The 26,570-nt window shown below is 39.9% G+C and overlaps 1 protein-coding gene across 2 annotated transcripts in view; it reads left to right on the top strand.

Moving 5' to 3' along the window:
- The window catches only part of ADAD1 (adenosine deaminase domain containing 1), a 64,024-nt gene that overhangs the window by 8,184 nt on the left and 29,270 nt on the right, over positions 1–26,570 (top strand). For both annotated transcript variants that reach the window (XM_078366557.1, XM_078366558.1), the window contains exons 5-6: positions 6,885–6,953; positions 23,269–23,394. In XM_078366557.1, coding sequence (XP_078222683.1) covers positions 6,885–6,953; positions 23,269–23,394 — 195 coding nt within the window. The remainder of the gene's footprint in view (positions 1–6,884; positions 6,954–23,268; positions 23,395–26,570) is intronic.

Raw genomic sequence — 26,570 nt, 5'->3', positions numbered from 1 at the left:
TTCTGAACGTAGTTACTTTTGCTGTGCAGAAGCTCTTCAGTTTAATTGTATCACATTTCTCAATTTTCGCTTTTGTTGCAATTGCTTTTGGCATTTTTGTCTTGAAAGTCTTTGCCCATGTTTAAGTCCTAAATGGTATTGCCTAGGTTTTCTTCTAAGGTTTTTATGGTTTGGGGTTTTACATTTAAGTCTTTAATCCACCTCCAGTTAATTTTTGTATGAGGTATAAGGAAGGAGTCCAGTTTCAGTTTTATGCATATGGCTAGCTAGTTTTCCCAGCACCATTTACTCAATAGGTGATCTTTTCCCCTTTGCTTGTTTTTGTCCAGTTTGTTGAAGATCAGATGGTTGTAGATGTGTGGAGATATTTCTGAGGTATCTGTTCTACTCCATTGATCTATATGTCTGTTTTGGTACCAGTGCCATGATGTTTTGGTTGCTGTAGCCTTCTATGGTTTGAAGCCAGGTAGTGTGATGCCTCCAAATTTGCTGTTTTTGCTTAGCATTGTCTTGGCTATATGGGGTCTTCTTTGATTCCATATGACATTTAAAATAGTTTTATATAATTCTGTGAAATGGTAGTTTCACGGGAATAATATTGAATCTATAAATTACTTTCGGCAGCATGGCCATTTTCACGACATTGATTTTTTCCTATCCATGAGCTTGGAATATGTTTCCATTTGTTTATGCCCCCTCTTATTTCCTTGAGCAGTGGTTTGTAGTTCTTCTTGAAAAGGTCCTTCACAATCCTTGTTAGCTGTGTTCCTAGGTGTTTTATTCTCTTTGTAGCAATTGTAAATGGGAGTTCATTCATGATTTGGCTCTCTGCTTGCCAACTGTTGGTATAAAGGACAGCTTGTGATTTTTCCACATTGATTTTTTATCCTGATACTTTGCTGAAGTTGCTTATAAGTTCAGGAAGTTTTTGGGCTGAAATGGTGGGGTTTTCTAAATACAAAATAATGTCATCTGCAAACAGAGACAACAAACTTCATCTCTTTCTATTCAAATACCCTTTATTTCTTTCTTTTGCCTGATTGCCCTAGCCAGAACTTCCAATACTATGTTGAATAGGAGTGGTGAGAGAGGGCATCCTTGTCTTGTGCTAGTTTTCAAAGGGAATGCTTCCAGCTTTTGCTCATTCAATATGATACTGGCTTTGGTTTGTCAAAAATAGCTCTTATTATTTTGTGATATGTTCTATCAACACCTAGTTCATTGAGAGTTTTTAACATGAAGGAATGATGAATTTTATCTAAGGCCTTTTCTGCATCTATTAAGATAGTCATGTGGTTTTTGTTTTTGGTACTGTTTATGTGATAGATTACATTTATTGATTTGTGTATGTTGAACCAGCCTTGCATCCCAGGGATGAAGGCGACTTGATTATGGTAAATAAGTTTTTTGATGTGCTGCTGAATTCAGTTTGCCAGTATTTTATTGAGGATTTTTGCATTGATGTTCATCAGGGATATTGGCCTGAAGTTTTCTTTTTTGTTGTTGTGTCTCTTTCTGATTTTGGTATCAGAATGATGCTGGCTTCATAAAATGAGTTAGGGAGGAGTTCTTCCTTTTCAATTGTTTTGAATAGTTTCAGAAGGAATGGTACCAGCTCCTCTTTGTATTTCTGGTAGAATTCAGCTGTGAATTTGTTTGGTCATGGCCTTTTTTTTGTGGAGGGTAGGCTACTACTGCCTCAATTTCAGAGTTTGCTATTGGTCTATTCAGGGATTCAGCTTCTTCCTGGTTTAGCCTTGATAGGATATATACATCCAGGAATTTATTCATTTCTTCCAGATTTTCTATTTTATTTGTGTAAAGGTGTTTATAGTATTCTCTGGTGGCAGTTTGTATTTCTGTGAGGGCAGTGGTGATATCCCTTTTATCATTTTTATTGTGTGTATTTGATTGTCTCTCTTCTTTATTAGTCTAGCTATGGCCTATCTATTTTGTTGATTTTTTTCAAAAAACCAGCTCCTGGATTTATTGATTGTTTTGGAGGGTTTTTCATGTCTCTATCTCCTTCAGTTCTGCTCTGGTCTTAGTTATTTCTTGTCTTCTGCTTGCTTTCAGATTAGTTTGCTCTTGCCTCTCAAGCTCTTTTAATTGATATTTGGGTATCAATTTCAGATCTTTCTAGATTTTTGATGTGGGCATTTAGTGCTAAAAATTTCCCTCTTAACACTGCTTTAGCTATGTCCCAGAGGTACATTGTCTCTTTGTTCTTGTTGGTTTCAAAGAAGTTCTTGATTTCTGCCTTAATTTGATTATGTACCCAGGAGTCATTCAGGAGCAGGTTGTTCAGTTTTCGTTAAATTGTGTGGTTTTGAGTGAGTTTCTTAATCCTGAGTTCTAATTTGATTGCACTGTGTTTTGAGAGACTGTTAGGATTTCAGTTCTTTTGCATTTGCTGAGGAGTATTTGACTTCCAGTTTATGTGGATGATTTTAGAATTAAGTGCCATGTGGCACTGAGAAGAATGTATATTCTGTTGATTTGGGGTAGAGAGTTCTATAGATGTCTGCTAGGTCTACTTGATCAAGAGCTGAGTTCAAATCCTAAATATCCTTGTTAATTTTCTGTCTCGTTCATCTGTCTAATACTGACAGTGTAGTGTTAAATCTCCCTCTATTATTGTGTGGGAGTTCAAGTCTCTTTGTAGGTTTCTAAGAACTTGTTTTATGAATCTGGGTGCCCCTGTATTGGGTGCATGTTTAGAATAGTTAACTCTTCTTGTTGAATTGTTCCCTTTACCATTATGTAATGCCCTTCTTTTTTGATCTTTGTTGGTTTAAAGTCTGTTTTGTCAGAGACTAGGATTGTAACCTCTGCTTTTTTTGCTTTCTATTTGCTTGCCAGATTTTCCTTCATTCCTTTATTTTAAGCCTGGGTGTCTTTGCACTTAAGATGAGTCTCCTGAATACAGCACACCAATGGGTCTTGACTCCTTACCCAGTTTGCCAGTCTGTGTCTTTTAATTGGTGCATTTAGCCCATTTACATTTAAGGTTAGTGTTGTTATGCATGAATTTGATTCTGTCATCATGAAGCTATTTGGTTATTTTACATACTGGTTGATGCAGTTTCTTCATAGTGTCATTGATCTTTATATTTTGCTGTGTTTTTGTAGTGGCTAGTACTAGTTTTTCCTTTCCATATTTAGCACTGCTTTCAGGAGCTCTTGCAAGGTAGGTCTGGTGGTAATAAAATCCCTCAGCATTTGCTTGTCTTGAAAGGATTTTATTTCTGCTTTGCTTATGAAGCTTAGCTTGGCTGGATATGAAATTATGAGTTGATAATTTTTTTCTTTAAGAATGTTGAATACTGGCCCGCAATCTCTTCTGGCTTATAGAGTTTCTCCTCAGAGGTCTGCTGTTAGTCTGATGAGCTTCCCTCTTTAGGTGACCTGGCCATTCTCTCTGGCTGCCCTTAACAGTGTATCTTTCATTTCGACCTTGGAGAATCTGATGATTATGTGTCTTGGGGTTACCATCTTCTTGTGGAGTATCTTAATGGTGTTCTCTGTATTTCCTGAATTTGCTTGTTGGCCTCTCTTGCTAGGTTGTGGAAATTCTCCTGGATAACATCCTGAAGTGGGTTTTTCAGCTTGTTTCCATTCTCCCTGTCTTTTTCTGGTACTCCGGTCAATCATAGGTTTAGTCTTTTTATGAAGTCCCATATTTCTTGGAGTCTTTGTTCATTCCTTTTCTTTTTTTCTATTCTTGTCTGCATGTCTTATTTAGTAAGGTGGTCTTTAAATTCTGATATCCTTTTTTTCTGCTTGGTCAATTTGGCTGTTGATACTTGTATATGCTTCACAAAGTTCTCGTGCTGTGTTTTTCAGCTCCATCAGGTAGTTTATGTTCCTCTTTAAACTGGTTATTCTAGTTAGCAATTCCTCTAATCTTTTATCAAAGTTCTTAGTTTCTTTGCATTTTAGAACATGCTCCTTTAGCTCAGCATTTTTTTAGTACCTATCTTCTGAAGCCCACTTTTGTCAGTTCATCTGTCTGATCCTCTGTTCAGTTCTGTGCCCTTGATGGAGAGACATTGCAGTCATTCGGAGGAGAAGAGGCACTCTGGGATTTGGGGTCTTCAGCATTTTTTCATTGATTCTTTCTCATCTTTGTGAGTTTGTCTAGTTTCAGTCTTTGAGCCTGCTGACCCTTGGATGGGGTTTTTGTGGGGACCTTTTTTATTGTTGTTGATGCTATTGTTGTTGCTTTCTGTTTGTTTGTTTTTCTTTCAATAGTCAGGTCCCTGTTCCATAGGGCTGCTGCAGTTTGCTGGAGATTCACTTCAGGCCCTATTCATCTGATTCTCTCCCATGCCTGAAGATGTCACTCAGGGAGGCTAGAAAACAGCAAAGATGGGTGCCTGCTCCTCCTTCTGGGGCCCCTGACCTCAAGGGGCATCAACCTGATGCTGGTAGGATCACCTCTTTATAAGGTGCCTGTCAACCCCTGTTGGAGGGTCTTACCCAGTTGGGTGGCACAGGGAGCAAGGCCCGTTTAATGAAGCACTTTGTCTCTTAGTGAAGAGGTTGCACTATACTGGGGGAAAACCCACTCCTCTGGGCCATCCAGATTCTTCAGAACTACCAGGAGAAGAGGCTGTGTCTGCTGGTCTGCAGAGACTGCAGCCACCACTCTCCCTAGGGGCTCAGGCCCAGGGAGATCCAAATTCTGTCCCTGAGCCTCTAGCTGGAGTTATTGGAGATCCTGCCCAATGAGGAAGGATGGCTCAGTTTAGGCCTGAAGAAGCGCTTTGGCCACAGACTGCCACAGCCAATGTGTTGGACTGTGGGTACAAGTCTTGGGATTTTTTTTTTTTTTTTGAGACAGAGTCTCTTACTCTGTCATCCAGATTGGAGGGCAGTGGCACAATCTCAGCTCACTGCAACCTCTGTCTTCCATATTCAAGTGATTGTCATGCCTCAGCCTCCTGCGTAGCTGAGATTACAGGTGCATGCCACCATGCCCTGCTGATCTTTGTGGTTTTGATAAAGATGGTGTTTTGCCATGTTGCCCAGGCTGGTCTAGAACTCCTGGCCTCAAGTGATGTGCCCATCTCAGCCTCCCAAAGTGCTGGGATTACAAGCATGAGCCACCGTGCCTGGCCTTGTACTTAGTGCTTTAAAATGCAAAACATCTTATGCAGTTTTACTTTCTTTATTGAAATTATTTGGATCTAATAAACATAATTTAGTGTCTTTAATTTTCATTCCATGGAATTAAATCTGTCTTTCTCTGAGTTTTTAAAGTTCTGCTTATCTGCAGTCCATAGTGTGAGCAACCCTATTGCTGAGTTTATAACCAAAAGAAAATAAATTATTCTATCAAAAAGTCACATGCATTGGTAGGGGGGCAAGGGAGGGATGAGGGGGTGGGGAGGTTGGGAAGGGTCACCATGGGAAGAAATGCCAGATGTAGGTGACAGGGGGATGGAGGCAGCAGACCACATTGCCATGCGTGTACCTATGCAACAATCCTGCATGATCTGCACATGTACCCCAGATCCTAAAGTACAGTTAAAAAAAAAAATCCAAAATGACACAAGCACTCTTATATTCATCTCTGCACTACTGACAACAGCAACGACATCAGATCAACCCAGGTGCCTATCAGTGGTAGACTGGATAAAGAAGGTGTGGTATATATACAACTGTGGACTACTAGGCAGCCACTAAAAAATGAAATAATGTCCTTTGCAGCAACATGGATGGAGCTGGAGGCAAATGAACACAGGGACGGAAAACCAAAAACCTTAAGTTCTCACTTGTTATTAATAGTAGGAGCTGTGCATTAAGCATACATAGCCATAAATATTGGAAAAATAGAGACTGTGGATTACCAAAGGGTGGAGGGAGGGAGGTTGGGGTAAAAGAAAAACTTACCTATTGGATACTATGCTCATTATCAGGGTGATGGAATCCATACTCCAAACCTCAGCATCACGTAGTATTCCCATGTAACAAATCTACACATGTACCTCCTGTAAAATAAAAGTTGAAAGTTTTTGAAAAAAATAAAATATTTATAAATAATGTTACTATATTGTATATGGGGGATGCAGTACACTAAATAATTAAAACTGGAATTTCTTATCAGACAAAAAAAATAAAAAGTCCAGAGTGTATATATCTAAACCATAGTTAGTATTTTTCTCTTACTGGTATGAGCTCTAAGGTGACATTGTCACTCTTTGTTCATTTCTGTCTTCCTTAAAATTAAGTCCAGAGAAGCTGTTTTGTTTGCTTTCTTTGTCGTTGTAAATGAATCTTAAGAGGAACTGACCACTTTAATTGGTACCTTAGTTTCTGGAGCCTGTTTAAGTTTTCCTGATTTCTTTTTGTCCCTCAGGTTTAGTGGTTTTAAAAATGTTTTCTGTACTCACTAACTGGGGATCAAATTGAAAAATAGTTGCAAAGAATAGAACTGAAAGCATTGAAAACTGTTAATGTAGCATTCCCTTAGAAAAATGGCCTGGTAAAATAGTGTTATTAATATATATTTTAGTCATTAATTTTTAATGGAACATATATTTAAAATGTTTTTCACAGTACTATAAATAGAAAGTTGTTTGTATGTATCTAAAATAGGACTTCATTTTAGTAGCTTTTCAGAATGTTGCATCTGACAAAGCAAGCAATATAGTAGTGTAGGGTTAGGAAACACAGAAATTTATTTACATAAATGATTTTAAAATAGGAAAGACATATATCAGGGCTGACCTAATGAGTATTTGATGGCCTACAGGTGGCAAAAATACAGGAAAAAAAACAATTTTTGAATTGCTGTTTTATTATAAAATAAAGGAGAAATAGCAGCTCTTTGGAATGTTAAAGTTTCATGTTTCTTTATGTTTTTGCTTTGTTTACAGGTCCTCCTCCTTTCCCTGCAGAACCTACTGTTTTACCTGAACAGGCATATGTTTCAAAAGTACATTATGGTAGGAAAATTTTTTGAGATGTTCTTCTTTAGAAGAGTAGCCCAATTAAAAATTGTAACAACATAATTAAAATAAGCATAGGTATGAAAATGTACACTAACATTTTATCATCCAAACCTTTCACACTTATACAAAAAGAATTTTTTTCTATATGCTAAAAATGAAATAAATAAGGAATGGAGAGGAAAGATTGAAAAAGGTTCTTTTTTTTTTTTCTGTAAGGAGATCTTTATCAATTTCATACATCTTGTTTTAGAAGTCTTTGCTTTGGTGGGTTTGTCATGAATGAAAACCAATGGCTTTCTGGTACTTGGAGGTCATTTGGTACATTCATTTCAAATAATTTGTTTATTTTGTTTTAATGGCCGTTATTTGTCACTCAAGTCCAAGAAAGCTGCAGCTTCAATTGAAGTTACTAGTTGTGTGACCTAGGACCAGTTACTTCTCTGTGTACATTTTTTACTCATCTATAAAATACTCATTACAGTAATTATCTTATAGGGTTATTATGAGGATTAAATGAATTCATAAATGTAAAATTCTTACATCAGTGCCTAGTATACCATAGATGCTCGCTAAAGAGTAACTAATATTACTTAATTATAACAGTCACATTTCATATTGTCACGCATGTAACTCACATAAAGAGACCTCCAGACAGACTTGGTGTGGGCAACAAGGCCATTTATTTCATGCTTGGGTGCATGCGGGCCAAGTCTAAGAAAGGAGTTAGACAAAAAGGTGGGGTAGAGAATGGACTGGTTATATAGGTTGGGGCAAATGGTTAGCTAAAGGTGGTAATCTATCTTGGGGAGGGGAAGGGCATCACAGGATGCATGATCACAAGGGTAGGGGTCATTTATTACAAATAGGCATGATCATAAGGGTGGGGGTATTAGTTGCAGTCAGTAGGGAGGGTGCAGTAGATTACATAGTTACAGGGGTGAAGGTCTTAAGAAACCCAATGTCTGGGCAGGGGGTGGGATTTTTGCAAGGCTGAACAGGAACAATGGGTACAGGTTACAGAGCAATTAGTTGAGGCAGGGACAAGTTGTTTTACTAATTTCTGTGGCTACCTGGTTGCTTGTGGTTACTCAAGACTTGCTGGCTCCTGGGAACCATCCAGAGGTGTACATACGGGTCACCAAGGCTAAAATGGCCAGGCCTGGACTTGGATTCCTAACAGGCCAAAATACTTATTGTGTACTTTGCTTGTTAGATTATGAATCTCCTGAAAGCTAGGCAATTATTTTTAATTTTTACATTTACTACCTAGTGGGCACACTTCAGACTTAAGAGTATTTGGAAAAGGAAAAAGAAAAGTAACCTTTATTTTTCATTTACCAGGCCTGCAGGTTAATATTTTAAAAGTTCTATTCCTATTTGGCATCCATTGTCTTTCTGAGACAGAGAAAAAGGACTTGCACATTTGTGTGCTTGCATGAAATAAAAGGGCCAGACCAGGGAAAATAGGCCCATTCAAAATACAAAATCCACCAATAGTTAGATATAGTGTCTGGCCTAATTATGGCCTAAGAATTGATGAAGAGATGGCCATGAAAGTCCTGCAGCAGTGATCTCAATATGGGAGGAGATCACTCTTTGCTTTCAGCTTCTGTGGACATTTTTAGTTAATAAGAGAATAGATTCCTAAGCCAAGGATAGCAAATAATATAGATTGCTGTTACTTCAGGAAAACAGCTGATAATTGTGAGAAAGAATATGTCGTTTTGTTTTTTTTTTTAAATACCAAGTTTGTAGGCTCAGGTCAGGAGTCATACATCTGTCAGAAAAAAAGAGAGCAAACATTATTTTATATATATATATATATATATATATATTTTTTTTTTTTTTTTTTTTTTTTTTTTTTTTTTAACTCAGCAAGGCTAGTTTTACTTCCTGCAGGAAGGGTGCAACTCCCCTGCAGTCTTGCCACGAGAGCACATCTGAACAAGGGAGATAGGGACATTTATAACTTTCATAACCTGATACAGTTGTCCTACTGCTGTGTCCAGTTTTTGTTGGCCAGAGCAGGACTTCACATTCTATGCTTGACCCAATTGGCTAAAAACTTGGAAATTTTCTTGAAATGGAGTCTTGCTTTGTCACCAGGTACCAGACTGGAGGGCAGTGGCACAATCTCGGCTCACTGCAGTCTCCACCTCCTGGGTTCAAGCAGTTCCCCTGCTTCAGCCTCCCAAGTAGCTGGGACTACAGACACACACCACCATGCCCAGCTTTTTTTTTTTTTTTTTTTTTTTTTTTAAGTAGAGACATGGTTTCACCATGTTGGCCAGGATGGTCTCGATCTCTTGACCTCGTGATCTGCCTGCCTCGGCCTCCCAAAGTGCTGGGATTATAGGCATGAGCCACCATGCCCAGCCAAAACTTGGAAATTTTCCAAAGAAGTAAAGACAGAGGAGAACAAAGGAAAAGAGGAAGTAACTTGAGGAATGCTTAGGAAAGCCATAACATTTTCAAATAAGGAAGGAGAATAAGCTTTGACTTAAGACTTGCCTGGGCTTGTCCAGGTATGTCAGGGCAAAATCTAGGTTAAAGTGTAAGAATTAAGAAGATGGCGAAACCCCGTCCCTATGAAAAATATGAAAATTAGCCAGGCGTGGTTGTGCATACCTGTAATCTTAGCTCCTCAGTAGGTTGAGGCAGGAGAATCGCTTGAACCTGGGAGGTGGACATTGCAGTGAGCCAAGATTGCACCATTGCACTTCAGCCTGGGCAACAGAGGGAGACTCTATCTCAAAAAAAAATAATAACCTGGGATACATTTATTTCTTTATTATGACTAACAGGTACTTTAAGATTATTAGCAAAAGCTTTAAAGTAAATTAACCTTGAAGAAACTATTGCTTATTTGTAATGAACTAAGGAAGGCTTTGAAGAGGAAGCTTTTACTTATTCTCATTTCCCATAATTCCTCCCTTCTTTTTATAATTCCTCTTCAAACATATTTAACATGTCTTGACTAAGTTCTGTTTGCTCTTCGAAAGGAAGTAATCTATCTGACTAGGGGTTGGAAATATTTTAGTAAGAGTTGTGTCTACTAGCCTCTGCACAAGTCCTCCAATGCATGGTATGACACAACATCTAATGAGAAGTATACTTATCACAGTGCTAGAGAGGTAAGAATTGAGATTATGGTTTCTTTCCATTGACTGAACCACCTTTTGAGCCAATTTGAAATAGGGTTATTGATGCCAGTATTTTTAGCTAGCTCATTTGATAAAGCAGAAGGTCCTTGGAGGACTTTTGTTATGCTCCCATTGGGAGCAGTGGTGTTTGGAATAAAGGTACAACACTGCGTTTTAAATATAACACAAACACCACTTTTCTCCACTAATATCATATCCTGGGCTATTCTGTTTTCTTAGGCCATTTGGCTAGTAGATCCTAATTGTTCAGCTATATTCCTTTGACAGTATCTTTAGTATAGTTAATAGAACGTTGTTGGTTATAATAAATGTAGTTTATCTAATTTCCTTTTTTTTTAATTAATTGTTATCTACCAGAACAACATTGACCTAAACCTTGCAGCTCTCTGATCTCGGACTTTAAATTTATCTGGTACTCCTCAAGGAACTCCAATTGCATCGAAGTACACATGAGAATCAAAAGACCTATAAGGAGCTTCTTTTATTTGCCCATGTCGTAATTTCTCTTTCTCTGGTTGATGAAATGCCAGGGTAAAAGAGATAGCCAACTGGACTAGAGCACAAGTGCTGCTCCAATTATTTGGCAGTGTCCAGTAAAGGTCCTCCACAATACCATCATACTTCCACTTGGGGATGAGTAGGGTGGATTAATGAGCCAATTTTTGGAAGTGCCTGACTTCACTGCTTCCTGTTAAGTTTCCAAGAAACACTAAGTTCTCCCTCTGTCATGAGAGACATGAGGGGAACCTCACCTTGGGAGATGGATGCTGTATAGCCCTTGGTGACTGACCCACAGGGTGTTGAACCTCAGGAAATAGCAGCAAAAGAACTTGGAACAATTTGTTATTCTAGGCATTGGAATCCTGAGAAAGAGCTACTATGCCTTCCATGTCAGCTTGATTTGGGGACCATTCAAGTGGAAAGGGGACAACCTGGGCCTCTGGCCTACTGTGCACACAAGCGTAACAGTTGCATTTATTTAAGGTGCAAACAGAATATTTAATCCATTCTACCCAGGCAGTTGCATCCTTATATCCTGTTTCAAGGCTATGGTTTGCCTTAGGTCCTCTACTTCTACCATTGAGCCTTTGGTTTTGTCATTGTGTCTAGGAGGAGTGATAATAAAAAGGTTGAAGGAGCAATAAAGTGCATTTCAAAAATTTCTTTAGGATCTTTTGCTCAAATGTCAGCTCCTATACCATATGTATGACTTAAGGAAGGAGAAGAGTTTTCAGATGTTGCAATAACAGTAGTAAGTTGCATAGGATAACCTTGGTTGTATTGATAGCTAGAAGGAGCAATTCCTTTGGTGAAGTGGACAAATTGTTTTAAGGACTGACAAAGACCTGTGGAAGCAGTTTATCTTAAAACTTTAGTGTTCTGTATGACATTAGACTAAGTAGAACATAGAGATTCTGTTTTTGAGGGACAAGCCTGATTCCTACCAATTAAAAATACAGCTACTATTCCTAGGATTACTAGTACTCTTAGAGGTACTCATTATGTCTTCCTAATCTGAGGAAATCTAAGAGGGACAGAGATATCCTTCCAAAACAGCAAGCTGTCCTTGATCATGCAAATCTCCACAAGACATAACTAAACAGATATCAAAGCAACAACTTGAGGTGAGCCAGATCTAATCACATTAATAACAAGATGGTGAGTAGTTACAGGGAGGAAAAGAAAAAAATAGACTAAGCTTTTCTTAGCTTTAGCTTGGCAGAGTCTGATCCCAGAACAATAGCCCATGATTCTAATGGTGATGGTGCTTTCTTGACTCAGGTGTGATGTGTCAATCTCTTTTCTGCTGTACGAATGGCAGTCTGGGTGGCTAGCAGCACGAGAAAGGGTGGTCTTCAGGCTGGTGCTAGTATACCGGTAATTCTAGGAGTAGTGCCTGTGCCTGTAATCTTTGTTAAAGAGCAGGTTAGTGCTTTAAGAAAAACCTGTTGTGCTTTTATTTTAATGTCCAATTTACAGAAAAACTGGATGATACTGCTTTAACTTTAGCTAATATGTTTATACACCAAATTTCCTTTACAACTAGCATTTCAAAATGCTTAAACTTTCAAAACAAAAATTATACATTTCTTGCATAAATTCCTTTTTATAACATTTTCACAACTATCACAATCTTAACTTTCTAACTTTGTTTTATAACTTTCCTTACTAAAGGTGCATTCTATTTCTTAATTTTTCTTTGTCTTCTTTCTAATCTCTCCATTTTAGCTCTCCTCTCTTTGCCTCCTTGTCTCTCTCTCTCTCTCTCTCTCTCTCTCTCTCTGCCTCTCTGTCTTTCTCTCTCTCTCTTTGACCCTCTGTCTGTCTGTCTGCCTCTCTTTCTCTCTTTTTCTCGTTCTCTTTCTCTCTCTCTCTGGCTCTCCAAGTCTACTGTTTCTTCCCTTGAAAAGAAAATACTTAGAATGGACGTTAACTTGGTCTAAGTATGTAACTGGGGACCTAAAAACTGATCAGTCTGTTCTGCTACCCCATCAGGGTCATCTAATAATGGTTTAAGTTCTCTCTTTAGACTCTGGACCTTAGAAGCAGTTAAGGGAGCATTCACAAATCCAGCCACAACTCCTTGAGACTTCACAAAACTAACCCTACCTCCTCTTTGAGGCATTTCCTTTAGAGAAAAAAAAAGCTTTGAAGCTGAAGCTGATTCCTTGGAAGAAGAGGGGAAAGGAAAACTTGGAATATCTCTTTTGTGTTGCTCTATCTCCCATAGGAGCCCTTTCTTGAAAGAAGAACACTCAGGCTGTCAATGATCAGGCCTTTGAGACACTAGCTCCCAGAGCCTGGGTTATATGGGGGAGTAGGGACTTCTGGGTTGGGTTCTGGGGCAGCAGCCGCCACTCAGGGAGGAGAGGGGGGTACCGCGGGGATGGCAGGAGCAGGAGCCGAAGCTGGAAGCAGGGAAGATGATCTAAAGGATTCCATTTACATGTGTATTGTTCACAGGTAAAAGCTCCACCCTTTTTAAGTGAGACTGCTCTTGACTTTAAGTGAGACTGCTCTCTCTGATTGTTTTCCTCCTTCTCTTAATGGGTGGAGGAGAACTGGCCCCTGCTGCCAACAGAAAGCATAGTCTATTTCTTCTTGTGAGACAGGGCATTTGTTGTTGACATACATTATTAAGAGTTGACAGACCTAATCCTCTTCCAACCCAAATTTTGGCCAGACAACTACAGGCTTGAGGATCAGTTCTTTAGTCCAAATAAAACAGCAATACCTTATCATTTGTTACAGAAGACTCCACCCTTCAAACTAGGAATCTCTTGCCTATTCCCTTTATGGAAGACTCTAGCAGGAGCAGCCACAGGAAACTGATCTCTTGAACACCAAATACAGGAGGAAGGAGAGTTTATTCAGCTGGGAGCCTTGGGTGGTAATCTGTCCAAAACCCAGCTCACCTAACAAAGGAAGGTTCTGCCTTTATATAGGCTTATACTTTAGATGTTACATGTGGAAGAATCTTAGGTTTATGGCTTTACATATGAAGAGGGTCTTGGTTTACAGACTTAGGAATTACATATGAAAAGAGTTTTGGTTTACAGTCTCAGGAATTACATATGAAAAGGGGAAGTTGATCTGAGATGCCTGGGTCTCCCTCTTCACCCCCCCCTTTGAGACCCTCACCACTTTATAATATTAGTGAGAGGTCTCACTTTCCAGATTTTCTGAAGAAACCAACTAATAATGTTTCATATAATGTACTTGTGATGTCATTTTTGGCTAACTGTAGTAGTGATGAATCCCCTAATCATCTGAAGGAACGGGGGAGTAGATAAGGGAGCAGCAGATAAACACCTATTATTATTATAACACTTAAGATGAGGGTTTTTAATCCCCCCAAGGATGAAAACCAACCTCCAAATAAGGACTCAGGGTTAAATCCTCGCCATATCTGTACAGGCACGTGTGCCAGTTTGGTCATGTCTCACACAGTATCCTCCACTGCTTGCCCCTGGTCATCTATGTGCAGACAGCAGTTGGTTAGATTGAATTTTCCACAGACTCCCCCTTCGGCCGCTAGCAAATAATCTAGGGCCAGCAGGTTCTGATACATCGAGTTTCTCATTTGAGTTTCTTGTCAGGCCAAGAGGGACAGAGCTTTGCCTGTTTCATTAGTGAGTATTTCCAAAACAGCCTGCAACCAGATGATCTGGTTGAGCGTGTAAATAGGGGTCTGGTATCCCCATGAGCCATCCTCTGCCCATGTGGCCGGCCCATAATACTCATTCTCCGGTGGCCACTTACCATTTGTCCAATCTTCTATTTTTAGGTTTCTTTTCTCCCTATTGGGGTAGACTGAATACCTTAACAGCTCACCTGTTTTAACAGATAATAGGAAGAAAGAGGGCTTCATGATGCCTGTGACAACAGCTACCTGTCCATCTCATGGATTACACACCTTATATTGAGTACCGTTATATAAACAGGTTCCCTTCTGTCTTCCTGTACATTTATAAGAACTGCAGGACAAAAGAATGGCAGTAACTTTTACGTCCTACCTGTTGTACATACTGAGGACATTCCTAAAAATTAGTTAATGTTCCTACTGTACAAGTCCAAATATTAAGAAGGACAAATCCCACAATGAATTTCCTCATGCTTCAGCTGTGCGTGGACCAGCCAGTTTCTGGGATGTAGCTGAAGCAAGGCTTGTTGTCCTTTTTAAGGTGATTCTGCAGTCCTTGGCTCAGTCTAGGTCTCAGCTGTTGCTGGTTTTTACACAGCTGTGGTGGATTCAGGCTGGGATTCCCTCTATCTTCAAGCTGTGGGATTGGTCAGGATCAGGTCTGAGGTCCTTTCCATTGTAGCTTTAGAGGGTCTGTACTCCCATCCTTTATCCACACGTGATTACCTAGTGAAAAAGGGTGAACTGGGGAGGAAAAGGCTTACAGGGCATTTGTTATTTACTTAGGTTGAAGTATCCTAAGTGATTCTCCTTAGACTGGTAACTAGCATCCTAACTCAATCTCTCGTCACTCCCGAGGAGTTCCTAGAAGTGCCCAGAGTAGGGGAGGGGGCCTATGGTATAAGACTTCATAGGGGAATATCCTTTTTTTCCCAAAGGGGATGGCTCTAATTTTGAATAACCCCAAGGGAAGTGCCTGCACCCACTCTAATCTTGTTTCCTGACACACTCCCTAAGCTGTTTTTGATGGTCCGGTTCATTTTTTCCACTTTTCCAGAACTCTGAGGTCAGTAGGCAGTGTGCAGTTTCCAGGTGATACCCAAAGCCGTTGCTGTTTTCCAGACTAAATCTGCCACAAATGCTGCTCTGTTGTCTGATCTGATGCGCAGTGGCAGTCCAAACCTAGGGATGAGATCTCAAAGCAGCACATGGGTTACTTATTGGGCTTCTTCAGTTCTAGTTGGGAAGGCTTCTACCCACCCAGAGTATGTGCACACCAGGACCAACAAATATTTATGTCCCCCACACTTGGGCATTTCAGTAAAGTCTACCTGGAGATATTCATATGGAGCTGCTCCATAAGATTGAATTCCAGGGGGAATAATTGGACGCTGCCTCACATTGTGTTGCCAACATATAATGCATCACTGCGTCACAGTTTTGGTCAAGGCTGCTAAGTGTGAGATATAAAAGTACTGGCCCAACATCTTTTCAATCAACTCTCGACCTAAATGAGTGGTCTCATGTACGGTTTGTACAACCGCTGCCCCCAGCAGCTGTGGTACTACTATTCTTCCATCTGGCAGTTGGATCAATCCTTCTTTAATCAGTTGCCCACTTCTGTCTGGAGAAAGTCTCTTTCCTCCTTAGAGTAAATAGATATTAGATCAGGGATCTGGGGAATCAGTGGGGCTGTAACTGCTCTTCAGTAGGGGGCAGATGCAGCCTTACAAGCTGCTGAATCAGCTCGGGAATTTCCCAGGGCCACGGAGGTGTAGGCCTGCTGATGTCCTCGGCAATGCACGACTGCCAGCCTCCAAGGCTTCCAGACTGCTTCTAGCAGCTGCAAAATTTCATGCTGATACTTTATTTCTTTTTCCCCTGAAGTTAACAGGCCTCTCTCTTTGTACAGTGCTCCATGTACTTGGAGAGTCAGGAAGGCATATCAAGAGTCAGTGTAAATGTTTACAACCTTATCTTTACTCAGCTCTGAGGCTCGAGTTAAAGCAGTGAGTTCAGCCTTCTGAGCTGAGGTGCCCTGAGGCAGGTATTTGGCTTCGATTACAGTGTCCAGAGTTACCACGGTATAGCCTGCACATCTTTCCCCTTGTGGATTGACAAAGCTGCTTCCATCCACATACAACTTCCAGTCTACTACTGTCCCAGGCTGATCCCAAAGATCAGGCCTGCTGGAATAGACTGTGTCCAGGACTTCAACACAGTTGTGTTCAACCGGACCTTCTGGCATTGGGAGCAAAGTGGCAGGGTTTAAGGTGTTGCAGACTTCAATGGCGATGCGGGGATTTTCACATAGCAGGCCCTGGTATTTGGTCAGCCTAACATTTGATAACCAGTGGTGCCCTCTGGTATTCATTAGAGTCACTACTGCCTGAGGTGCCTTGATATTTAAGTTCTGTCCCAGAGTTAGCTTATCTGCTTCTTGTGCTAGCAGAGCAGTTGCTGCCAGGGCCCTTAAGCATGGGGCCATCCTTTGAAAACTCCATCCAGCTGGTTGGAGAGGTAAGCTACAGGCCTGGGCTAAGGTCCTACTGTTTGGACTAGGACCCCAGCTGCCACTTTTTCTCTTTCTGCCACATATAATGTAAAGGGCTTCATTAAATCAGGCAGCCATTCAAAGGGCTCCTTGTCTCCCCGCTTTGTCACATCATAGAGGGGTTTGGCTAGTACTGCGAAGTTTAGAAATCCACAATTTACAAAACCCACCACTCCCAGGAGCTCTCTCACCTGTCTTTTAGTCTCAGGTTCTGTCACTTTGTAAGCGGCTTGCTTCCTCTCTGCTTCTAGGCTGCGTTCCCCCTTCCGGATGGTGAGCCTCAGATATTGCATTTGCTTTTTAGCAAATCTGGGTTTTCCTTTTACACACTTTATACCCACAGTCCTCCAGGTGCCAAATTAAGGCATTTGTTTGTGCACCTGACTGCAGTGGGGTGTCCCAATAGAAGGTTATCAGCATACGGGGGCAGCATGCAAGCAAGAAGCTTCTGGGGGGTGGTCACGGGCTGATGCCTCCCCAAGGATGATGAGAGAGTTTTTGAGCCCCTGGGAAGCTGGGTCCAGGTGTACTGAGTGGTTACACCTGCTTCTGGGTTTCTCCCATTGAAATGTAAATAGTTTTTTACCCTCTGAGGCCAGTCCAATGCTAAGGAGGTATTCTTTAAGTCCAATTAAGTGAACCAACTATCCCCTGCTGGCAATAATCCCAACTGTGTGTATGAGCTGGGGGCAAAGCCACGCAAGCCCTGCCCGGGCCTGGGCAATATTATCAGTCTTCTGTTTCTGGCTTGGAACCAAGGGACAATGAGAGCCTGGATAACCCCCTATGGAGGCAGTTTTAGCTGCAGAGAGTCTCTTTTGTTGAATGGGATAGTGGCCCTTGATTTGCACAACAGGTTTTGCCAGAGAAAGAGGGCAGGGGCAGTCCATTAAGTACAAGAAAATCTGTTCTCTTAACACCTTAATAGCTCTAACAACATCGGTTCTGTTTTTTCCATGGGGGGTTACAGGACTGTCGTCCAGACCGTGGGCTCTTTGAGGGCATATGAGTCTGGCCCCCCTCTCTTTTACTCCAGTTGCCCTTCCATTAGATTGAACAGAGCCCCTTCACTTTTATCTGGATCCTCATGCTTAGGATCACCCTGTTCTCCCATTAACTGTGGACATTTTTTTTTTTTTTCTTCCAATATCCTATTTCTCGACAAAATGCACACTTACTGCATTGCAGGCGCGGGCGGGCAGACTGGGGCTTTCCAGGAACCACCCTTTCTCCACACTCTTGGGGGCATTCCTCTCATAGCAGCAGCTATCAAGTCGGCCTTCTCTTGAGCCTGACGTTCCCTTTCCCTATGATTTTCCCTCTGGCTTATCGCCTCTTGGTTTACAAACACCTGGTTAGCTACTTCCAATAACTGAAGTATTCATGCATGCAAATCCTGCCTGTTTCTGACACTGAATTTGCCTGGACTTGGGAGTCTGCATTTCTCTGTGGCAAGGGGTATGGTGGTTTCTAGCAGTCTGTCCCTTGGCTACTAAAACAGTCGCTGCCTGCTCTCTTAGCCACTTCGGAGGGTTTAACACTAACTGCAACCATGAGTCTGTGTTGGAAATTGATCGAGGTGTTCTAGTTCACCTTATATAATCTCATGCCTTACTTTGGAGACAAGGGCCCTGTCTAGGGTCCTGTCTGGGGGCCAACCTACCCTAAATGCTGACCAATCTTCCCTACATAAAACCCTTAATTTCTCTGGTATCATAGTTACTTTATAATTCCCATTAAATCCCTTGAAATTTTTCAGCATGGTTTCTAAAGGGGTGGGCTCGCTATGGGAGTGACCCATATTAACACTTCAAAGAAACAATTCCCAGAGTTAGGAAAGTGTTAATTCACTCACAGCAGTTCCTGCCTAGCAAGACACAGCACAGAGCACTCTTTGATTTACATTCACTTCAGTGCTTTTACAACGCCCAGAGCCTTCTTCATTCAGCCTTATGTGGCTGTCTCTAATTCTTACAAATTGCTGACATTATGACTGATGAGTCCAGTTGGACACATCTACACACATAGACACACATCCAATTGCTCTCCTTCCAATTCAAAACCATAAGCAAAAAGCTTCCAAGGTTAGTTACAGAGAGACCTACCTCTTCTTCACTCAGCCTTATGTGGCTGTCTCTAATTCTTACAAATTGCTCAACGCATGAGGCCCTTCTTAATGAGCCCGATACCTTTTATGACTGATGAGTCCAGTTGGACACATCTACACACAGACACACATCCAATTGCTCTCCTTCCAATTCAAAACCATAAGCAAAAAGCTCCCAAGGTTAGTTATAGAGAGAGCTACCTTCAATAGTGCTGATCTGGCACCCATGGGTGATCAGGCCATGCTTCCACCCAAAATGGGGTGGGCTACTTTCCTGGGTTCAATCCTACCAAATTCAGTGGTCTGGGCTTCCCCAAATATTCGTTCCTCCTCAGTGTTCAGCCACTGAGTGGATCAGCACTGCAGGGCCTCCCTGCTCCACTCTGGCGAGGCTTTTCCACCAGGCAAATACCTGCCCAGGATCACTCTCAGGATGCGTCACCCCAGCGAGCAGGAGTCCCCCTGCAGGGATGCCCCACAGGGCTGGGCAAACCACCTAAGAGACTTTTTCCCACTGTCTGCTAGCCAAGACTCACTTCCTGGCCAATGCACCAAAAATGTAGCAGGAGCAATCATGGGAAACGGATCTCTTGAGCACCGAATACAGGAGGAAGGAGGGTTTAATCGGCCAGGAGCCTTGGGTGGTAATTGTCCAAAACCCAGCTCACCTAACAAAGGAAGGTTCTGCCTTTATGTGGGCTTATACTTTAGATGTTACACGAAGAAGAATCTTAGGTTTATAGCTTTACATATGAAAAGGGTCTCGGTTTACAGTCTCAGGAATTACATATGAAAAGGGGAAGTTGATCTGAGATGCCTGGGTCTTCCTCTTCAACTCAACCCCCCAAGCTGGAAATCAATTGCCTGTTTCTTTTACGTAAGACTCAGGCCCCGCAAATTGGGAATCCCTTGCCTATTCCATTGTAAAAACTTTAAGCTTATGGAAGACTCAGCTCCTCAAGCTAGGAATTTCTTGTCTTAACTGCCCTGGGGGATTGACCTGTTTCCTCCCTTCTTTCTTCTGAGGGTCCCATAAACTCTTATTTATCCAGTCCTCTTTGGCTGCTCCCCAACAGTAGGACTTGTCACCATTCACACACCACCACCACATTCACACACACACTTCACCCTCCAGAAGTTGACCACCAAGGAAGTACTTTGTTGCCTCTTTGCAACATTTCTTACCTTGGCTTGTGTGCAGGGTTGTCTGGCTGAGGCCTCTGGTCACCATGGTTTGTAATCTCTTTCCTCGTGTGTTGCTGTGTTGCTAAGAATCCAGGTTTATTCCTTACACTGGGTAAGTCCTGGCTCTCTCCCCTGAAGCCACCACAGTTAGGGCGGAGGGGTGCCTCCCGGCAAGAGAGGACCAAGGACTGCCCCAGAATCCCAGACAAGCCCCCACATTTGTTGGAAACAGGTTTATAACGTTGGGAAAAATCCACACCGAGACAATGGATTACTCAGCAAGGATAGTTTTACTTCCTGCAAGAAGAATACAACTGGCCAGCAGTCTTGCCACAAGAGCACCTGTTTTTTAACTATATGAGGAAAATCAAGTATTGGCTGTTACCGCTTTTGAAGAAAAAAGATTTGAGACTCTCAAGTCTTCTGAACACCTCTTGTTGGGCCAGTTATAGAGGTAGTCACTACACTATTTCCCAGCCTATCTGCTTTGTGTTCATGCACTCGCGCGCGCGTGCACGCTCGCTCGCTCTCTCTCTCTCTCTCTCTTTCTCGCTTTCTCTCTCTCGCTCTCTAGCTCTCTCTCTTGCTTTCTCTCTCTCGCTCTGTCTCTCTCTCTCTCTCTCTCACTCTCTCTCTTTCTATATATATATATATTTATTTATTTTTAAAGACAGTTTTGCTCTCGTCACCCAGGCTTGAGTGCAGTGGCACGATCTTGGCTCACTGCAACCTCTGCCTCCCGAGTTCAAGGGATTCTCCTGCCTCAGGTCCCAAGTAGCTGGACTACAGGCGCCCACCGCCATGTCTGGCTAATTTTTGTATTTTCAGTAGAGATGGGATTTCACCATGTCGACCAGGCTGGTCCCAACCTCTGACCTCTGGCAGTCTGCCCACCTCAGCTTCCCAAAGTGCTGGGATTACAGACCCACTGCCACACCAGCCTAGTTTGCTAAATGTTTTTAACTGGACCATATCTTCATTAAAAATAATGACGTATCCCTGAAGATATGTTCAGGCTATTCATAATACTGTTACTTGAAATTAGTAACATCAGCTTGATGTCAAAGAGACTGTTTTTCCTGGCATTATATGTGCCATGTTTCTATCTCATACCTGAACACTAATACTTTGTGCGACTGTTTCATTCCCTCAACAGCCAGCACACATTTATACGGAAACAGTATGTATTTGCTCCTTATTCCTTCACATACGCAGTAAGATACATTTAGTGAAAAAGATTTAATTCTATTCACAATATTTATTTATTTCAACTAAATATGATCAAGAGGTATATTGGTGTGTTACTGATTGTCAAATGTTATGATCATCCATAGCAAAACATTTTATCATTGGCCAGGAACTGTGGTTCACTCCAATAATCTCAGCACTTTGGGAGTAGTCCCAGCTACTCAGGAGGCTTAGGTGGAAGGATTGCGTGAGCTGAGGAGGTCAAGGCTTCTGTGAGTCATGATTGTGCCTCTACATTCTAGTCTGTGCAATAGTGTGAAACCCTGTCTCAAAAAAAAAAAAAAAGGCTTTTCTTGCCACATATATAATTTTTGTCCTGTCATCACTAATTGCAGTGCACTTTTTTAAACCTGTATAATCACACAAAATAGCTGCTTAATTATATGTAAGACATGATTAAAGTATGGTATTTTCATTCAATGGGACCATTTAGAAAGAATGAACTAATACTAATTTCTGCCTTTGATGTCCAAGATCAAGTAAATGTAAAAAGTAGGGTTTAGCATTTCTAGTTTTTATTTAAGTTATGTATGTTTATACTTATGGATTGTTTCTCAAAATGCCCATAAGAAATTGCTAGTATTGGTTGCATCTGGAGAGGGAAACATTTGAATGTATGCCTTGTTTCTATTTTTTAAAACATTAAATTTCAAAAAATCATATAATGTAAACTGCTTCTCCCTATATCTTAAGTTTTCAGTGATAAGCAGAGCCAGCAGTTTGCTCTGCTTTCTCTCAGAGCTTCATTTTGTAATTAACTTCGTGACTATTCTTTTTGATAATATGAATTTACCTATTTTACCAAGAAGAATATTAATAACATTTTTTAAATGCAAGTTTAATATAAACAAAAACATATAAATGGATTAACTGAAATGAGGTGTGTCCAGTTAGTGGAATGCTAGCTGAGAATAATATACTTTTAGCATTTATCTACCTCTTAGAATATAATGACTATTAAACAGGTAACAAGATTTCTGTAAAAATTATACATTTCAAATATATGCAATGCGTGAGAAGAAAATTTTGTTGCTTAAATACTAAATGGACTTTAAACCTCTTGCTAGACCGCCAGTAGCCATGGTGAAATACCAGGAAAAATCAGTGGTTTACAACCAAACTTGGAGAAACACTGTATTAAGTGATTCTATAACCTCTCATTCTCTAAAACAGTAATTCTTTATGAGATACACAATTATATATACATTTTATATATATATACGTATATATACACATATATATGTACACACACACACACACACACACACACTCACACACACACACAGCAACAGATTTCCAGGGCCCTACTCTAGAATCTCAAACTCTGTCATGTTTTTAACAAATAATCCATAGATAACTTTTGATGTATATTTTCGGTTATAAACTATTGTATGGTAACCCTAGGTTACTTAGAACTAGCTTCCTTCTCTTTCACAATCTGTATCTTTTTTAGTGAGGACCTGGAACTATGTCAAGAATCTAAATGCTTAGTGGGTTTTAGCAATTCTCAAGGGAACAAACAATAAGAGAATGTGTTTTGGTTGTCATTAGGGCATTCAGTGGGGTGCTGATCATCTTGCAAAGTGTGACACAGTCCTGTACAACAAAGAATTATCTTGTATCCTGTGTGACTTTTGAATATTTCATCAGACAAAATCTACAGATATAAACCATTAGTCTACTAGTATGTAATCCACATCTTTTTGTAAGTTATCCAAAATGCTGAATAACTTGTATTCTTTTAGAATTGAATACTTTGAAATCTTGGTCATGACCTAAACTATAAATTTGCTTACAGTTGCCTATAAATTATTAAGTAATTAGATTGTAAATTTATAATAATAATAGTAAGACAGCTCTGGGAAGAGCACAATGTTCTTGAAATTCATATTTTGATTTTTTTCTAGAAGGGAGATATATTCAGTATGCAAAGATTTCACAGATTGTTAAGGAAACATTTAATCAACTAATTCCTAATCATTCAGAATGCCTGAAATACAGCAATTCATTGGCTGCTTTTATAATTGAAAGAGGTAAGTCCAAATATTTGGGATGTGTTAGAAAAACTAATATTGTAATAATCTAATAGTAATATTTTAGTTAACTATCTTTGCCCCTGTTTGCAGTGGTGTTGCATTGATTTGAAATGACTTTTTATAGTAAGTATGGGTCATTAAACACAAAGATTCTCCAAGGTAGAGATAAAGCACACTGACCAAGACCCAAAGTGAACTGCAAAATGGGAAAAGTCCTAACATTTTAAACCTTAGCCCTGCTGGCACCACTACCCTTCTGAAATCTAGTCCTCAGTAACAACATGAAGAATAGCATCTTTTCTTCATTTTCAAGTAAAAAAAGACTGAAATATGGGAATCTTATTCCTGTGGGCGTAATGTTGTGAATCTGTGTTCTTTTGTTAACCCTTTAATGTTCTGAGTTTATCATTAATTGAAACCATTCGAGTCTTACATTCATCTCTGAATTAGATATTATAAATTACATAGAAACAATTTGCGATTTGGTTCCTATTCTTAAGGAGTTATGATCTAAGTGGGCAGAGTAAATATATATACTAGTTGAAAGTCTGAGATGATAAAAAGTTAAAATTTTTTTCCATAATACAAAAAAATGTGTGACTTAAATTCATAGATAGGAAAGAAATGATAGGGTTTAAAATCTTTTGGAATAGGCGAGACTTAAGCTGTAACTTTAGGAGTTGATAAAATTTGGATAAATAGCAGAAAGGAAGACATTTTTGCAGAGAGAAAGAAATGAGGGAAGCAGCAGTAGGAAAACTATGGGGCAATGAGGTAAATTTATTGCTAGTACAGATTAGTCTATGTACAAGAGTAATACAAAATGCAGTTAGATTGATAAGATAATGCCAGATTATGGAGTGGCTTACAAACCAGTCAAAAGTTAAATTTAATAAGGTCAATTAAAGCTGTGATTTCAAGCAATGCTAGACAATGGGCTATAATTGTTGGGAGCATTAATCAGACTCAGCTCTGCTACTTAAATTACTTTGGGGAAACTATATACTTAACATCTCTGGCTTTAATTTTTTTCTCATTTCTTAAAAATAGAGATAATAGAAACAATAACAACCCAACTCTATGAATAGAGTTGTTAGGATTAGATATGATAATGTCAATAAAGTATTTAGCATAGTACTTGGCATTTAGTAAAAGGCCTATTTTCATTTGTAATAATTAAGATAAATTAATATTTAAACAATAATTGACAGTTTTTTAAAAGATTGCAGGGATTGAACCTGAATTATGGAATAGCAATTATGTGGTTGTAATGGAGTACCTACATTAGAGTTGAGATGGAAAGGGAAAAATATATATTTTTTAAAAATGTATTTGATAAGGTAAAAGTAAGTAAATGATAGAGGAAGTGACATAAATAAAAAGTAATACCAACATTTAAAGTTGACAGAGGATAATCATATTTCCTTATCCACATGGAATCTAGAAGCTAGTGTGAAGCTGATTGGAGAAGAGCATGTTTAAGAATAATAAATTTAGTTTTAGATAACATGAGTGTGAATATAAGAAGGAAAAGCCTGAGTGAAATCAAATGAACATTTCTGGAGTAACTCAACACCATCACTACATACTTAAGATGTATGATTAGAAACTTTGTCTTACTGGTTTTTTTTTTTAATTTCAATAGTTTTGGGGAACAGGTGGTGTTTAGTTACGTGGATAAGTTCTTTAGTGGTGATTTCTGAGATTTTGGTGCACCCATGATCCAAGCAGTCTATACTGTACCCACTGTGTAGTCTTTTATCCCTCACTACACGTCCCCCCGGGTCCCCAGAGTCCATTATATAATTCTTATCCCTTTGTGCCTTCCTGGCTAAGCTCCCACTTGTGAGTACATATGATGTTTGATTTTCCATTCCACTTCCCTTAGAATAATGGTCCCCAACTCTGTCCAGGTTGTTGCGAATGCCATTATTTCATTCCTTTTTAGAGCTAAGTATTATTCCTGGGTGCGCGCGCGCGCGCGCGTGTGTGTGTGTGTGTGTGCACATGCGCGTACAATTTATTCACTCATTGATTGATGAGCATTTTGGCTGGTTCCATATCTTTGCAATTACAAATTGTACTGCTATAAGCCTACTTGTGCAAGTGTACTTTTCACATAAAAGACGTTTTTTCCTCTGAGTACCCAGTAGTGGGATTGCTGGATCAAATGGTAATTCTAGCTTTAGTTTCTTAAGGAGTCTCCATACTGTTTTTTATAGTGATTGTACTATTTTACATCCACCAGCAGTGTAAAAGTGTAAATTCCCTTTACAGTACATCCACGTCAACATCCATTATTATTTTAGTTTTTAAATTATGGCCAGTCTTGCAAGAGTCAGGTAGTATTGCATAGTGATTTTGATTTGCATTTCTCTGATAATTAGTAATGTTGAGCATTTTTTCATGTCTTTTGGCCATTTTATATCTTCTTTTGAGAGTTGTCTATTGGGATTATTTGTTTTTTTTTTTCCTTGCTGATTTGAGTTCCTTGTAGCTTCTGGATATTAGTTCTTTGTCAGATGCATAGTTTGCAAAGATTTTCTCCCACTCTATAGGTTGTCTGATTACTCTGCTGATTATTTCTTTTGCTGTGCAGAAGCATTTTAGTTTAAGTCCCATCTATTTATCTTTGTTTTTGTTGCATTTGTTTTTGGGTTTTTGGTCATGAACTCTTTGCCTACACCAAACCGTAGAAGAGGTTTTTTCCAGTGTTATCTCCTAGAATTTTTATGGTTTAATGTCTTAGACTTAAGTCTTTGATCCATCTTGAGTTGATTTTTGTGTAAGGTGAGTGATGAGGATCCAGTTTTAGCATTCTGCATGTGGCTTGCCAATTATCCCAGCATCATTTGTTGAATAGGATGTTCTTTGCCCACTTTGTATATTTGTTTGCTGTGTTGAAGGTCAGTTGACTCTTACGTATTTGGCTTTATTTCTGGGTTCTCTATTCTGTTCCATTAGTCTGTGTGCTAGTTTTATACCAGTATCATGCTCTTTTGGTAACTACAATCTTGTAGTACATAGTTTGAAGTCTGGTAATGTGATGCCTCTGTATTTGTTCTTTTTGATTAGTCTTACTTAGGTTCTTTTTTGGTTCAGTATGAATTTTAGGATTTTTGTTCTAGTTCTGTGAAGAACAGTGATGGTATTTTGATGGGAATTGCACTGGA

The sequence above is a fragment of the Callithrix jacchus genome, chromosome 3 (genome assembly GCF_049354715.1).
Source record: "Callithrix jacchus isolate 240 chromosome 3, calJac240_pri, whole genome shotgun sequence".
In the NCBI taxonomy this organism is placed as follows: domain Eukaryota; kingdom Metazoa; phylum Chordata; class Mammalia; order Primates; family Cebidae; genus Callithrix; species Callithrix jacchus.
The sequence above is the reverse complement of the archived record's forward strand: the minus strand, read 5'-3'. Positions and strand labels throughout refer to the sequence as shown.